Raw genomic sequence first — 15984 nt, forward strand, 5'->3', positions numbered from 1 at the left:
TTTCATATTGAAAGGGGAAGGGGAAAAAAAAAGAAACTCGACCTCTGGGTTCTTCACATCGCTTTCTTTGTCAACAGTCTCTCACTCTGTCGCTTCAACAGTCGCGCCGCAGCCAGAAATACTGGAGGTGAGAACGAAATCTGAACTCACGGTGCGTCCAGATGACATATAAACCCGGAGTTGAACGTGTCACATGGCTCGCAGGGCGCTGAAGAACTTGTGTAAACAGAGCTGATGTAGCAAGCTGTACTTTTTGGTGCGTTCAGGTAGCTATAGTGTGTCTCCGTGTTATTCAGACTTCACCGAAGGGGATAAAGTTTAACCATAAACACACATTTGGCAGTCTCCGTGTGTATAGAGTATTTTGTGAAAATAACTACTGTTGTGGCTGATTAATAGGGAGCGAAAGCACCAGCGAGGCTGACGTTAATGGTGCTGCCGTAATTGTCACCCTATTAGTAATACCGCACGACAGCCTGCGTTTCCGTAGTTACAGCTGCGTCTAGCCAAACCTCTGCAAAACAAAATACCGACAGGCTCATTTATTTGTGTTACAAATTGGTCCTTTCAAAGCCTTGACTGAAGTCGTACCACTGTGAGTCCTTGCAGCCCCTCGGGTTGGCAGCTGTGGTACGTTGATAGACCAGAGTACCGACATGAGGCAAGATTGCTTGGAGCAAATGGACCACGTGTAAGCTGGGGCACCATCACCAAGAATTCTTTCCAAGGTCTATACGCAGCTCCTTTAGATTGTTTATCAACTGTCAAGAAGTCATTTCAGGCAAAGCCGACTGGAGAACGCCCTTTGTGGGGGTTTCGTCTGGTCGTTTGAAAGCATTTGGTCGTATTCCGTCCCCTGAATGACAAGCGATGTCTCTTTGTGATGACCAGACTAATAAGAAGGGTCAATGATCATCAATGGTGTGTTACTCTTGAGGCGACTGCTTGAGACCGGGAATGGTACGCGTTCACCAAAAGCAAGAAGATTTAGGTTGGAGGAGCCTCAACTGCCACTGGGATGCATTTCAGATCGTGCCTGAATAACAGAGGTATAATGTTAGCCCTAAAAAGAGCACTGGAAATAAAGGGAAGCAACTTGTTATACCCCCATTGTCTGCAAACAATCATCTCCTTTCTCTCTGTCACCCCCCCCCCCCCCTCTCTTTATTCTTTCTTTTCCTTGTTTCCGTCGGTGCAGATTTGGTCCTGAAGCTTCCGTTTTTCCCACACTCTCCCCCTGTCACACTGGTCAACCACAAAAATGCAGGATAGAGGAGAGTTGTGAGGGGGGGGGCCGCTCTGGAATTCCACATGCAGAGGGGTAAACACAGCCACTGCCAGGAAGGCATACACATGGAAGCAAACACAGCACCTACGCCGCCCTGACCTGTTCTATACCTAGTCTAGAGAAACGGAGCTATCCTCTCCTGTGATGTCATTTCCTCTTACACATTGGAGCCCTCTGAAAGGACCTTCACCGCTGCAGCAGCGTGGTTTGAACAATCAGTGCTGATGACAAAGGCTTGTTGTTGTTGTTGTTGTGCAATTTGGCCAGATGCTGTTGCAATATGGTCAGTAAGTAATTGGGGGGGGGGGGGGGGGGGGCTGGCAGTTCAGCCCCGTTTCACTCCTTTTGTTATCTCCTGTCTAGATGTTTTGTTTTGCAGCCGGTGCTAAGTGCATGCCGGTTTGCAAAAAGACACATTTTGAATGTCATCACTCACGTCGCATGGTCAGGAATCCAACCTAGGACCACATGCATGCAAGCGACTCCTATCTAAAGGTTTACATTGCCTGAAAGAAATGGATTTGTGCCCCACGAAGGTAAAACATCAGAACTGAGACAACTTTATCGTGGAGATGTAAATGTCGCTTTAGCTGACTGAGGATTTGGACAGAAGAAGACAGGCAGTAAACGTGATCTAGACCTCACCTGATCAGGCGCTTTGCTGCAGTTTTCCTCATCTGTCCTTCTCTGGCACTGTTTGGTGGCTTTGGGGTGAGAACAGGACCTCCACAGGGTTGGACGAGGCTCTGGCCATGACACTGGTTGGGCCGAACTTGAAGGCCGGGCGGAGGGCAGCTGAATGAATGTGTGGGAGCCGGGGTGGGTGGGGTAGTCGTCTGCTCTGAAAATGGAACCTAAAAAAAGCACAACAGGTAAAGGTTAATGAAGGTCAATCAACCCCGTCTGATCAAGATAGATTGCAACAGTAACTTTGGTGTAAAGATAAGCAGTACACGGCTGCCTGTCATAAAAGAGCAGAGGAGCGATTTACAACAGCAGACCATCCGACCTTAATCCCGTATTACACAATTCTGACCAAAGAATATTTGGAACGGCTTTCTATTTTTATGTACTTATGAAAGAGGAATAAGTGAACGCAATCATAGTAGTAATGGGTTTATTTAAGGGGAAATGTGGTCTCTGGTCATTATGGAGAAATGTCAAATCGCCTGACAAGAATGAGTCTTGCAGTATCAAGGAGTCGGCTGAATTCTTCACAATGTTTGCACAAGGTCTCTTAAAAGGCTCAGGGAGGGGATAAAACACAATTTAATTATGACAATATTTTAGAGCCACATTTCACTACAACCTTGGAGTGGAGGGGGGGATTATTCGCATACATTCCTTTCATATCTCACTCCAATGTTATTTTCCCTGCAGCTTTATACGGCAATCTAACATGTTAATGTTTTTTTTTTTTTTTAAAGCCTCACAGTGCAGCCATTCAAAGTGCCGACAGTGTGATGGGGAATATTTGATGTCATTTGTGTGTTGATAAAGGAGAAGGTGAGTTTCCAGGTCGCAATTCAGTTTGAGCAGGCCCAGGAAAGGCACCTTTCTTTGGCTGCCAGTTGGCCCGGGGCCAACTCTGTGGAGGAGCCGCACAGTCTGCTCCATGTAACCGGAACGTGGACCAAAGGGCCCGGAACAGCCTCCTGTCTCTTTCTCTCTCATTGAAGTGCACGTTCATACAAATTTTATTTGTGCTGCAATGGGAACAGAAATAGAGCTCAAGTCGGATATGAATTCAAAAGATTGGATGTATAATGGGCCGGGGCCTCTCTAGTGCCCTCATGGGCAACATTCCTTGATTACTCACCTTCCATTGTAAACCCAGCCGAGTCGCTCAGTCAAACAGTTTAATCTCTGGGTGAGGAGTCATATTTGGCTGTCCAAGAATGAGCTTCTGTTGAATAGGACGTCGCTATCGAGCATTCAAGTGTTTGGAAAGAGATTTTTAGAATAGCTTTGTGAAGACTAACACAAAAACTTTCCATGTGATGCTGGAGTTTGTTTGTTTTTGTGTGTGTGCTATTTTAGAAACTGCTGTCGTCGGTGAGGGAAGTCGGTATGCATGTGCAGACGTAAATATAAGAATTTGTGTTTGGGCTCAATAGTTCTCATCGACGTCCAGTTTTGGTACGTGATACCTTTGATGATGATGCTGAGGTTCCAGTTCTTTCACCAAAGGTTCAACCCCACGTGTCTGAAAGTAGCGATCCATTTCAAAGAGGCTTCACCAGCTTCCTTTACTTTACTCAGTGTAGCTATTAAAGTATCATATTTATAGTGAAACAATGGAGGGAAACAAACCTAAATCTCTTCTGTACCTGGTGTCTGCAATGACTCTGGTCCAGAAATGGCAGAGATTGGAATCTTTGCTGTTGCAGTCTCTGGATGGCAAACTGAAGCTGGTAGCTATCGTGGGTGGGCTGTTGGCGTTGTTGGCGGTTCGCTCCTCTCTCCAGGTTATCAGCACTCTTCATCTTCCCATCCCAAAGGCCCTCCTCGCCCGTCACTGGTTTTAGGCTTGGAGAGAATGAAGTCAGCAAAGTATTTTTTTTTTTTAGCCAGAGCATATGTATATGGTATCTTCTGATCAAAATGTGTTGCTTTGCATTTAAAGATAATTTATGGAACATTTCTGCCTTAAAATATTGGGGAAAAAACATGGGATGTTTATTATATATTTGTTAAGTCAACTTATATTATTCCCAAAGTTTCTAACAATATTCAAAAAGATAAAACAGTAAGTTTATTTAGGCTAGAAGTGTATTTAATTTGGTCACATCTTTTAATTGTAATTGTTTAACAAAGGAACAGCAATGACTCACTCCTGTGAGAGACATAAAAATATTTCATACCATTTGTGGCCATGTCAGCCCACAATTTTTATATCGTTGATAAGAGAAAATTAATATCTTTGAGGATTTTTGAGTCAGGGTCTATGGCAAATACAAGCTAAACTGAAATCCTTGCCTCTTTGCCTCAGCGCTTCAAGTTCCATTCACATCACAAAGCCACAACCTGGAAAGCAAACTTTTTTGACGAGCTCCGCAAGTTTGTAACTGGATTATCTGTCATTAGACCTAAGCCTGTTTCAGCCTCTTTTTTCCCTTTGGCTTTCTGCTAAAGCAATGAAGCGGCCAGGCTCCCTTTCAGACATGCTTAAATTGAGTCTATGTAGAGTCTGGAGTGCTGCACGATACAGTATGTACCACCTGACCCAAAAGCAATGTGCACAAATTTGATCCCCAGGGGTCATGATGACAAAAGTTCTTGGCTATTTCTCTTGTTGCGTGCGATAATAACATTTGTCCATTGGTCAGAGTAAAGGAAAACACTGTAGACCTAAAATAACAACGGCAGCTATATTTTTAGACCAGAACAATGCTAATCTCCAAAATTAGAATTCAATTAATCTTGATCAACAATGCAAACTGTGGGATCATTTTGTTGCATAGCTCGAATGACCAAAAACAAGTCTGCCCTGGGTGGCCAAACAAAGGCACAAGGGATGTTGAATTCCTGCGAACATGCTATCCACCCATGCTTTTCTCACATCACGAAATGGCACATATATTGCAAAAACAACTGCTGCAACCAGGAGCCAAATGCAACTCTTTTTTTTTTTTAGCTTCTGGAAACAACGGCTTGTCCGTGAACCTCACAAGGCCAGAGTTTCAACAAGGGCAGGAGGCAAAACAAGAATCTGTTCTTTGTTTACAGTCATTTCCTCACCTTGGCTGCAGTTTGCAGAGTACTGGACCACAGGGATCGCCAATGCTACCATTTTTATTAGCATATGAATTATTTCTCCGGGCAAGACAATATGTTTGTGCGAAGGAGAAATCATTTTCAGACAGGACTTGTCAACTCAACATCATGTAATTATTATATTTTTTAAATACTGCAGATCACCCTTAATTAAAAAGCAGCAGCAGACCTTCTATCCACCATCGAGTCCAATGAGGGAAAAGAAAGGAACGAGAACAACAGTTCTACATCTGAGTTTCTCATCACGAGTGCAGCACATGTGGAGCCCCAACTATCTGGGACTTCCCTTTCCTGCTGGACTTCTGCTCGCTGGTGTCAGCTTACTCCCTGCGGTGCTCGCTATCCTTTAATCTGCTGATATGACTTACTGTAGAACAACACAGCGGTGCAAGGCGAACACATGTGCTGCCTCAATCTGACTGAGTGTGAATGTGGGAAAATGGACAGTCTGAGATGACATCATGCCACAGTATCTAAAAAAGCCACGCCTGGTCAGTGTAAACACGAGCCGCCTCATGAGTGTGAGGGTATTTCCCAATCTTTGTTTACCTTATTTTCACTGCAACAACATGTTACACAATAGAAATATCATTAAAACCCAAAAACAAGACTTGTGTCAAGGAATTTGTTGTGGGAGCAGGGAGGTTGATGCTTTAGGGATCAATATGAGTTCTATGAGTTCAATTGTTCTTTTTTTTTATGCAGCAAGGGCAATGAAATTGCATATTAGCCAGGTTCTCCATAAGTATATAAATTCAAACCTCTGGATTTGCATCAGCTGCACTAACATCAAGCCAACGGTGTATTTAAAATACCTTTATTAATTAGGACATATCTGAGTGAGCTAATCTTAGTTCAAGCCAGCAGCAAATATTATTGATCACCAGAGCTGGATTTGACTTGGATCCAGATCCCGACTGGATGTGTAGTGGGTCTCACGGTGATGTCATCGTGTGATTTTTGTCCAGCCACTGCAAACATTATGAGTTACACTCATTGCTATAAAAAAAAAAAGAATCCTTTTTGGATCCAGGTTATCGCTGCAAAAATATCTCCAAACCTATTTTCTGAGTAATTCTGTTAACAAACAGACAAACCAAGGCTGCTAAAACCTTCTTCACTTCCAGAGTCAACAAAACTTCACAACATTTACATTTGCAAACTGTGACTTCCCAATTCTGCTCGGTTGATTGCACTACAAACGTTTTGTGTGCAGGTTACACAATTACTGAAGTCATCAGTAGTAAACATGTGTAGTGGTCCAATAGGATAATCAAATGAGTACCTTTGATACAATAATGATGCACACTGTGGGCTGCGAGTTGCGACCTGCCGTACAGATGTGTGTGTATCCGTGGAATATCCTAAATCCATTCCCTGGAATGTCACTTGTTCTCAACTTAAGTGTTCCCCCCCCTCCTATTACCACATCTGGCTTCAATCAATGTAAATAAAACTTCTCTTCCTTTAAATTCAAAGGAGAGACATCAAACAAAAATCTTTGGGGACATTGCCCTCCCCATCAAAGAGGTTTGAAGTTTCCGATAGGTTTGGCGTTGTTGGCTCAGCAAATGGGCTGTCATAAAAATCCTCTGGAACGGTTTAGCACTTAGGAACCAAGTCAAATATCAATCCGCAAAAAAATATTGAACAGATTTAAAATCTAGCTCCTCGAACAGGCTTGTGGGATTCTTCATTCCTTGCCACGCTGGAGTGAACGTAGCGCCGCTGATATAATAGTTTCCGGTCATTTGTATGCACAGAAAATGGGGGTGGCAATTATTGTCGCTGTGGCAAGACACATTAATGAGAGCTCTGGTGACTAACACAAGACAGACTTGGAGCTCCATCACAAAGTCAAACCACAGCTATAAACAAACCGAGTCCCTCAAACCTACGCTGAATCAGCTACAAATAAGACGCCACTACGTAAAATTACGTAATTATCAGCATTATAAAGTCGACAACTTGTGTGTCTGGACAGTTGTGTTACAACACACACACACGTACACACAATTGTGGTTGTTTTATAGGTTGTCTCCTTGACTGTAATGTGATGGTTTGACTGTCTGAGTGTTTTAAACTGCTTACATCATAAGTAGGTTGAATCGAGATCGTCACAAACAAATTAGGAGGTCTCACAGCAGAAATTAGCCCGCAGCTAACCATAGGAGAGAAGAAATGTTGTTGGGGGGCGGGGGGCGAAGCAGCAGCACTGAAAAAGTGCTGATGCATCGTACCTGGTAGAGCCCGGAGGCGGCATTTCAAAGGGCCGTACTGCTCTTTGAAAGCCATCACGCTGCGGTTGCTTAAAGAGCCAGTGTTCTTAACAGTTTCAGCATGTTTGGCACAAACCATCAGCCTGAGTGTGAGAAGGAGGGGGGACTCAGGAAATTCTGTGTTATAAGAAACAGCACTGAGGTGAATCAAGGCGATTCATCCCAATATCTTCTTAAATACATTTCAATGCAATAAGAGGTGAATGCCAAACCAAAGGGTTGAGAGAAAGGTAGCCTTTTGAATGGGTAGCAAAGTTTGGAACGTTCTAATAAAGGCTGCTGTGTATCCGTATTCCTTGAAATGTCAAGATTAACAATCCAAGTTCCAAAATAATATACGTTGTCGGTATAGCAGAAATATATTAAATGAATGGCAAAATCTAGAGAGGAAGCAGGTAATAAATCAAAAAACGCGAGTACTGGAACCTTAATTGGGAGGAAGGTGATGTCTGTTTTCTCATACTCATGACAGCTACATGAAGGTATCTGTAAAATTATACATTCTATTAGATGTCTCGTCTTGGTTTCTGGAAATGAAACAAGGATTAAAAAAAAACAAAAAAAGGAAATGTTTGACATTCCTGGAGTTTCCTGACAGCTCAATAAATGAGAAAGAGCTCGACTGGAAAACTAGTGTCCGAGACCCAGGCCAATAATCTCTGTGAGATACTGTCCCTCCCAGACAATCACCACGAGGGTGTGAGCCCAGATCCTTCAGTGGTTGATAGGTTTATTGCCCTGGCCTGGTAGTGTGGAGCTTGAACCGTGTTTCCTTCTTCCTCCTCTTGGAGCAATGTGACAAGGGTGAGGAAATGGGGACTTCAGCGGTTGCAGGAGTGAGAGCCAGGAGTCGACAGAACTGCTTAGTCGAGTTTTAGCTCTGCACTAGATGAATGCTGAGCAACTGGCTATTGACGTTTCCCCCTCACCAACTGCCTCCAAGCTCTGGTAGCTTAAAACATTGCCCCACACATCCACCACCACTCAGCAGACGATTCCACTGTTGCGATGAAGATGGAAACGAAATGCCCATTTCCAGGCACGCATTGAACCAGGCTGCCCGACAAATTGCTGGCACTGCGCAACCCTTTTCCTAAGACCAACAATCTTAAATCTAAAAAGTCATCAGAGACCATTAAAAGACTTTGGATTATATTGAGTGTGACCAAATAGGCTTGTACAATTTAAGTGTCTGCTGTTAAACTCTGCGTAAAGATGATTACACAGAAGGTCTTTTACTTTATGTGCGCTCAAACACCGAGACTTGAAAAAGCAGCATCCACAGAAATCAAACCATCTTCAACAATTTGTGAACAAACTGTGTAAAAGCGGGACCATCTGCCATTACATGGCTGTTACCTGTTATCTGCGTGCCTTTTAGCGGGGCACTGAACCCAAAACAACACTGTTATAATGTGAATGTACTCTTATAACTGCTGTTGCAGAGGGGAACACGGTGTTACTGTCTGATGTGCAAACAAAAACCGTCCAAATAAAAACAACGTTGCGTTTTTGGGCTTTTCTTCGTATTCTGCAAAGACGACATGTGAGTACCGTAATGTGTTTGCATTGGTTAGAAAATGGAGCAGAGCAGAACTGGTGGCTCTTCCAGCAGCAAGCTGCTGCTAGCAACTATTAAGAGTGCCCCAGTAGTAGCACGCATGTAGCACGCAAACATGAAAAAAGTACTAAGTATACTGGATATATGTTAGTTTAAATCAGGTCACAAATACATTCTGCATAAGCTGAAGGTCTTTGGACTCACCTGGCTCCGTCACACAGATCCGTTCCAGCATGAGCAGCTCTCATTGGCCCTTGTGTTGAACAAGCAGGATGCCGCACCTTAGAGTTCGGCGTGAGGCTCTCTCTTCCCAGAATCCTGTTGGCCAAGTTCATGTTGGTCAGCTGTGGGCAGAGGGGGGGGGGGGGGACTTCAACAGATGATTCGGCTCAAGTCCCGTCCACCAGACATGCAGCCATTCCACAGTCTAAAGCAAAGCAAAAGCTTGATTAACCACGTTTGCCCCCCGCCCCCCCCCAGCATGAATCACTTCACTCTCTTGTATCTGATGGCTCTGTTTAATGTACACACAGCACAAGGCAGAGCTAGTCTCTACTCAGCACTAAATCCTAGTGCCCACCCCCCTCCTCCATCTCTAGAAAAATCAGTTATCATGACTCGACAGCTTAAACAGGACGACTGGAGCAACTGAAACTGCACCTCGATGCTGCCCCTGGGAATTAAGTTCACTGAAATCAAATGGGAGAATTAATTATGCCGCTGTGGCATCTCATTTACATTTGGCATATGAGCAGGAGCATATTCACCTTATTGTGACCGCGCTGGCTCTGCTGTTCACCGGCTCAAGTCAATTTCAGTTTCTGTTTTGTATACATGTGGCCAAGCATAAGAGTGAGCAATTACCTAAAGCCGTAGAGGTCAACTAGCGCAACAGGGTGTTGTTCGTGTTTACAAAGTTCTGCATTTAGTTCAGCAAGTGATTTAATGACTTGAAATCAGAGGCACTGAGGGATCACAAAAAGTACTCTGAGCCTTTAAGTGCAAAAGACGGGACCGTTTTAGTCTGAAAAATAAACTACTGCCAAGCCCCAGGATTAACTATTCGAAGGGTATCCTGCAAACACCTTTCGATAGACAGAATAATGTAGAGTAAGAAGGGAGCCATAAAAGCCTGTGTGGTCTGGTGCCATCACAAAAAGCCTTGACAGGAAAAGAAAAATCCAGCGAGGTAGAGAATGAGGAGAGGGAGGGAGGAAAGGTTGAGGGGCTCCCCATGATAAACCTTTGGGGAATACAGAAGACGGTGGTGATGGAGCCAGCAGAGCTGCCACTCCCCTGCTCAGTGCCAATTTGCCACATTCCTCTATTTATAAGCATCAATTACCAAAAAAAAAAAAAAAAAAGTGGCTGCTTCTTAAGTATCAACAGAAATCACTCCCCCCCATGGTGCATCTGATAATGGGACCTCACACAGAGCTGAGGCTTCATGCAGCTCACCACTGTTTAGGCCAGCCAGTTTCAAACCCCGGTTCCAGACCCACCCCCGCAATAACCCCAACCCACAGACGTGCGCTGCAGGCGAGCAGTTCTGGAGGAGGAAGGTGCACGGTTGTGAGGCAGCAGAACCTCTGGCTCCAACACGTCTGCTGAACGAATGAGCAGCTAGATGCTGCCAATCAGCATGGGGTCAGAGCCAGGTTTGCACATCAACAAAAAGAAATATCAAAGACCTCACAGCGAGCGCCTAGAGAGGGGCCAGATACTTCATCCTCACACGAAACACCACACAGCTCAGTTTACACTTAATATCTCAACAAAGCGTCTTCTTCAAATACAACTCACTGCCCCGGGTCTGTGTGTGTGTGTGTGTGGGGGTGTGTGGGGTGGGGGGGTAGCTATTGGCCCCCATTAGCTATAGAAGTGAGAGATACGATGAACGTACGTGTTGTGTCAGCAGGTTTATGTGACTGGAGCTGGCATAGCTGCGAGCGTCCTGCTTGTCGGCTAGCTTTTGCAGCGCCGAGATGAAAGCCTGCTGGTTAGACTGGGCTCGGGCCGACAACTCCTGAAACGTTCCCACTGAGTTGGACTTCAGCTTACCAGTGCTGCTGGACCTGGCGACTGATGCACAGAGTAACAGAAAGAACGTTGTGAGAACATGCAGGATCTGAAGGACACCAGCCTGTAGAACAGCGACTTTACCTTGGCTTGCAGAGGTGGGCCTGCTGAGCTTCTGGCTATAGATCTGCGTGGCGCTCGGGATGGACGAGGATGCTCCTGAGCTGTGTGTCGATAAGGTAAAGGACTGAATCCTCCTGAGCAACTGTGTTGGTTCCCCAACAGGGACTCTGCTGGAACCGGTGGAAGCGGGCTGCGAGGCCATGCTAGCAGAGGTGTATGCAGGAGGATCAGAAAGAGTCTGAGCGTGGCAGAAGTGAGACTTTGCCAAGGACTGCGCGTAGCTCGGAGGCTGCGCGGGTGGCGGTGGACACTGAAGAGGCGTGGACGTCGAGGAGGGATGCCGTGGATGTGTGGAATCTAAAGTCACAGGAAAGCTGGAGCAGTGCTGGGAGGACTGGATCTCCAGCTGGGTTTTACCAATTCTAATTGGTGCCTGTTGGTCTCCAGAAGACTGTCTGCTGGTGGCCCTGATGTCTGGGTCACTAATGACTTTCCCAGGGGAGAGCGAGGATTCTGAAACAGCGGAATCCTTTTTGGCCCCAGGCAGCGCTGTTCAAAGGAGGAAATAAGCCAGAGCTCCTTTATCAGTGTGCCATTCCTTGCCTCTGACACACATTTTATTCCCCCCCCCCCCCAATAAGTGCTAATCATTTTAAGCTGAACCTTTGGTCATCCCAGATGACTCAATTGTTTTCCCATTAAAATCTAAACAAAATTGGGGGAAACTCAGGAGGGGGGGGGGACTTACATTTGGATGTCTCACAGTTGCCTGAATTGCCTAAGAGGTTTGCTCCGTGGTGGCCTTTCTTAACGCCCCTGTGTTTTGTTCCCAGGAAGACAGTGGCTGATTTATTTTTCTGCGTGTAGAATGTCAGCACTTCCTCGAGATCATTTTCACTGTTGAAAAGGCAAAGGGAGAGAAGATGAATGTGTCCAGCTGATTTCGATCACTCTTTCGACAGTAGCATACTGTGCATATTATTGAAAAGCCAAGAACTGCACAGTGGGTAGGTGGGCTCGTCATTTCTCGAACCTCGCTGCAGCAATATACTCCTGAAACACAGTGGGGCTGATGCAATGCTGGTCTTTGCTTTCTCCCTGTGTTTTCACCATATGCTCAGTATCCTGAGAATGCAAGAAAGACAAAGACGGCGTTTGTAGCACTGAAATCACCTCCCGTCAGTGATTCTGGAGTCAAGTCTGAGAATACCTTGTTGTAGCAGTCGATAAACTCCCCGAGCTTTTGGGACAGGATGCGTCTGCGGTCTTTGAGAGGAAGCTCGTGACTGGGCGAGACCACCTTCATGTCTTGCTGAAGATTACTGGCTGCTCGCCTCAAGAAACGAATCACAAGGTCCTTAAGAGATGAAAAACACAGATAAGAAATACTTTATTGTCACTGCTCCAAATCGTTGACTTATTCTGGTGCATTTATTCAAGCTGTACTATACTTTCGGGGGGGCTTTAGACACACTTCAGCAGCTCGTATTCATTTTCCCAAAAGCTTTGAGGTCACTGATGATGGCGTATGCCATTACAATGCCGACTTTCCAATCAGGCTAACCCCGTTTTCCTCATATGTGGCCAGAAGTGCCACGTGCACATTTCTACTATAGCCAGGATGCATGTAAGTAACGGAATAATAACAAGGGACAATCTGGGTTAGACACAAACCCGGGGCATTCCACCCATGTCCATTTTATGGGGAAAGAAGATTAAAAATGGCTATCATTGTACCATTTGGTCGTTGTCTTTGTCTGGCAAAGCTGGAATGGTCTTGGCCCTGCTCTCCGCCAACAGTCGTTGCTGGACACGTAGCAGATATGAGGAGAACGCCATCCGGGCCTGCACTTTACTGAGGAGAAAAAGTCAAATAATCAAGTACCGCTGAGATAAAGCAATGGAAAAGGAATGACGCAATAACGGCACCCCTAACCCTAACCCTCGACGTTATCCACTCGGTTCTCTGCTGTTTTCTTAAATCTCAGTAATAGATACCATTTAGATCCATTGGAATTGGGCATCTGTTCCACCTGATAGAACAAGTACTGCTGATTCCATTAGACGGCAGATCATCCAGGTAAACAGAGAACGCAAAAAACAACTTGAAACACAACCTATCTTGCCCTGAAATTCTTTCAAAATGATAAACTATCTTTGTGGCCCAGGTGAATCTGGAACGAGCGCTGAAATGTTTTGGAAAAAGCTGTCAAACACAAACATCGATATGCCGTGCTTTAATTTCCCTGCTTCGGTCCTGGCAAGCATTTAGGAATTTCTACAAAGTCAGACTTGTTATTGTAATTCCACATGAAATTATAATTTCAGCCACACTTTTAGAATCCTATTTGGATCACAATCCTTGTTGCACTTGGGTATAGATAGGCACAGCATTCTATATTTGCGGTTGAGCGTTCAGAGAATAAAGTTTTTTGAGTTAAATTTAGGAAAGCAAAGATGTTTTCACAGTCAACCAATCGAGAAAGCACTATGGATGCCTTGATCCTCTCACCACAACGTGCTTTCCTCCTGACACAAATCAAAGTCAAGTTGTAGCTACAGGATAGAATTTATTGATTGCACCTTAAATGTTCTGCCAAAGGTCTTACGATGGAACCATCAGCCTTCAAGTGCTTCGTGAGACCAGTGTCAAAAAGTGAAGACTAAAAAATAAAATGTCTTACTTCTCATTCAAATATGAAAGTTGTCAACACCATCACTTAGAAAAGAAATAATTCAACATGTATTAAAAAGATCGAATGTATCGAATTGTTCTCATCTTTTTAGTAGTTGTTATAATTTGTCTCCTAATTAAATAGGGAAGGGGTGGAATAGAAAACAACCTGAGGTCCCATCCCTGCTGGAGGATGTTGAGCAGGTCCACTCTGGGCCCTGCATTATGTGTGGCTGCCTCTGACTTGGACAGAACCTCATCGTGGCAGCGTCCAGGTGGTGCGGTCACTTGTTTTCTTAGCTCTGCTATCAAAGCCCTGTGTGAGACTGGCTCAAGAAGTTGCTTCACCTCCTCTCCCTCCTGACTGCTGCTCATAGTCAGGGAGGTCTTGGATTCCTTCCCTGAGGTATGCGGGGACAGATAAGTGTCAGTTGCATCACTGGCATTTTGGCTTGAAAACACGCAGACACACACTAAAAATAGGTTTTATTAACTTGATTGCCGCAAACATAAAGCAAGCTCATTCACAGCGATGTTTGACCGACCTCGCCGTGACAAGAGGGAGTTCTCTTTTGGGAACAACACTGCATTGGTGCACGCAGTTGTCTCCCTTAGCTGAACTCTGTTTCTACAATTTAAAAGAAATCAGTTTCCTAAATTTAAGGGAAAACATCAAGCCTACCCGACTTCTTTTTTCCTGCAGCAACGCGATGAGTCGGGTGCCGCTGTCTCTTCTTACGAGCCTCCAGAGAAGGCAGTTTCCTCTCATACTGGCCAACGTGACAGCCGCGGACAGCATCCACCTGCAGCTGCACATTCCCATTCACATTCCTGAGAGACAGAACAAGACATCAACCCTATCATAATAGCAACAGCTACAGTGATTTATATATGCCCCATCAACCCTTGCAAAGCAGGGCAATGGTTATACATTTCTATGTCAACTAAAGCCAGTTTCTGAGAAAGATTAGTTCGGTTTGAGTGGCTACAGTCTTCTCCTTTAAGCTGCTACCTAATAAATATGGAACAATCCTAAGTGTGCTTAGTTGGGAACTAAAAAAACAGGCAATACGCTGCAATAGACAAAGCTGTGGTTAAAACGTGACAAATCATTCTGAATCAAATAACATAATTACATGCTGTAAGAAAAACGTATCTCTAAGCAATCTAAGTACTATATACTATCGTCCCCCCCTCCTGCACCTAAACCTGTTCCGCAATACCGCATTTAGGCGGAAAACGTTGACTGTGCAACATCCTTTCAGATGTCCCTTTCACGAATACGACTGGAAGACCAAATAAACGTCACATTAGAATCCGACCGTTTCCACAAAGCGATGGAAAGATTTATTCCCCGATCCCAACCACAATGGAAATGCTTACCTTCCATGGAAAAGTCTGTTTGCCAACATGTAGTTCATTGATGTCTTGGACTCCAGATATCCACTGAGAGAACAGGATAATGCAGCAGATTGCAATAATCATAAAGGGAGGAGGCCCAAAATCCCAGTAATAAAAAAGAGCAATGGATCTAATGAAGCGAAACATCTCCCTGCAGAAATGTGAACTGTAAGCACAAATACAAATGATTTCTCTGGTCATCCTTCAATGCCGTTTCAATATCCGTAATGTAATTATGGGATTTCAACAAATCCTGACCGCACGAAATAGCGGCACCTTACTCTGGTGGATCAATTGGTGACATTTAAGAGGTTTTGGTGAGAGGCTTCATAAGAGCCTGGTCTAGCAGCTTTATGGCATTGGGTCACCTTCTTTTAGCCCAAATGTTTGAATAATTAATAACAATGCAGTCTAATACCCCGGTCTATCTGTACCTGTAGAGCTCCCACGTTTCTGCTGAGGGGAAGACTCTAACGAAGCCTCCTCGCCTCTCATACTCCTCCTTTATCCTCCTCAGCACTTTGATCTATATTGAAGAAAGAAAGAAAACGCCATGCTCAGAAAGGATCCATGCAGTTTCAAATTCCCATATAATGTCTCAATTGGCAACATTCGCACACGCCACATTGTTCTGGCCTTACCTCCTCAGCAGTCAGCGTTAGAGTGTTGTCTCCTTGGCCTTGTTTGTGTCCTAGCTTGTCTTTGGACTCAACTCTTTCAGGGTTACTGGCTGATGCTGGTCTCTGCCGCTACAGGGAGAGAAGCATGTCGTTTTATTCCTCTCTTCATTTGCAAATGTTAAAAATGACAACCTAATTGTACTATTGTTGGGGGAATAGTTATAAATCGTAATTTGACAGTG

At 44.7% G+C, this 15984-nt stretch overlaps 1 protein-coding gene across 1 annotated transcript in view; it reads right to left on the reverse strand.

Annotated features, from left to right (window-relative positions):
- The window catches only part of ttll5 (tubulin tyrosine ligase-like family, member 5), a 32991-nt gene that overhangs the window by 3452 nt on the left and 13555 nt on the right, over positions 1-15984 (reverse strand). The window contains exons 15-28 of the mRNA XM_068751614.1: positions 15764-15871; positions 15557-15648; positions 15105-15167; positions 14404-14552; positions 13891-14122; positions 12785-12902; positions 12258-12404; positions 12081-12172; positions 11796-11944; positions 11069-11596; positions 10809-10987; positions 9110-9249; positions 3619-3817; positions 1934-2142 (exon numbers count right to left, since the gene is read on the reverse strand). Of these exons, the coding sequence (XP_068607715.1) occupies positions 1934-2142; positions 3619-3817; positions 9110-9249; positions 10809-10987; positions 11069-11596; positions 11796-11944; positions 12081-12172; positions 12258-12404; positions 12785-12902; positions 13891-14122; positions 14404-14552; positions 15105-15167; positions 15557-15648; positions 15764-15871 (2405 nt within the window). The remainder of the gene's footprint in view (positions 1-1933; positions 2143-3618; positions 3818-9109; positions 9250-10808; positions 10988-11068; positions 11597-11795; positions 11945-12080; positions 12173-12257; positions 12405-12784; positions 12903-13890; positions 14123-14403; positions 14553-15104; positions 15168-15556; positions 15649-15763; positions 15872-15984) is intronic.

Source organism: Brachionichthys hirsutus, chromosome 18, assembly GCF_040956055.1.
Source record: "Brachionichthys hirsutus isolate HB-005 chromosome 18, CSIRO-AGI_Bhir_v1, whole genome shotgun sequence".
NCBI lineage: Eukaryota > Metazoa > Chordata > Actinopteri > Lophiiformes > Brachionichthyidae > Brachionichthys > Brachionichthys hirsutus.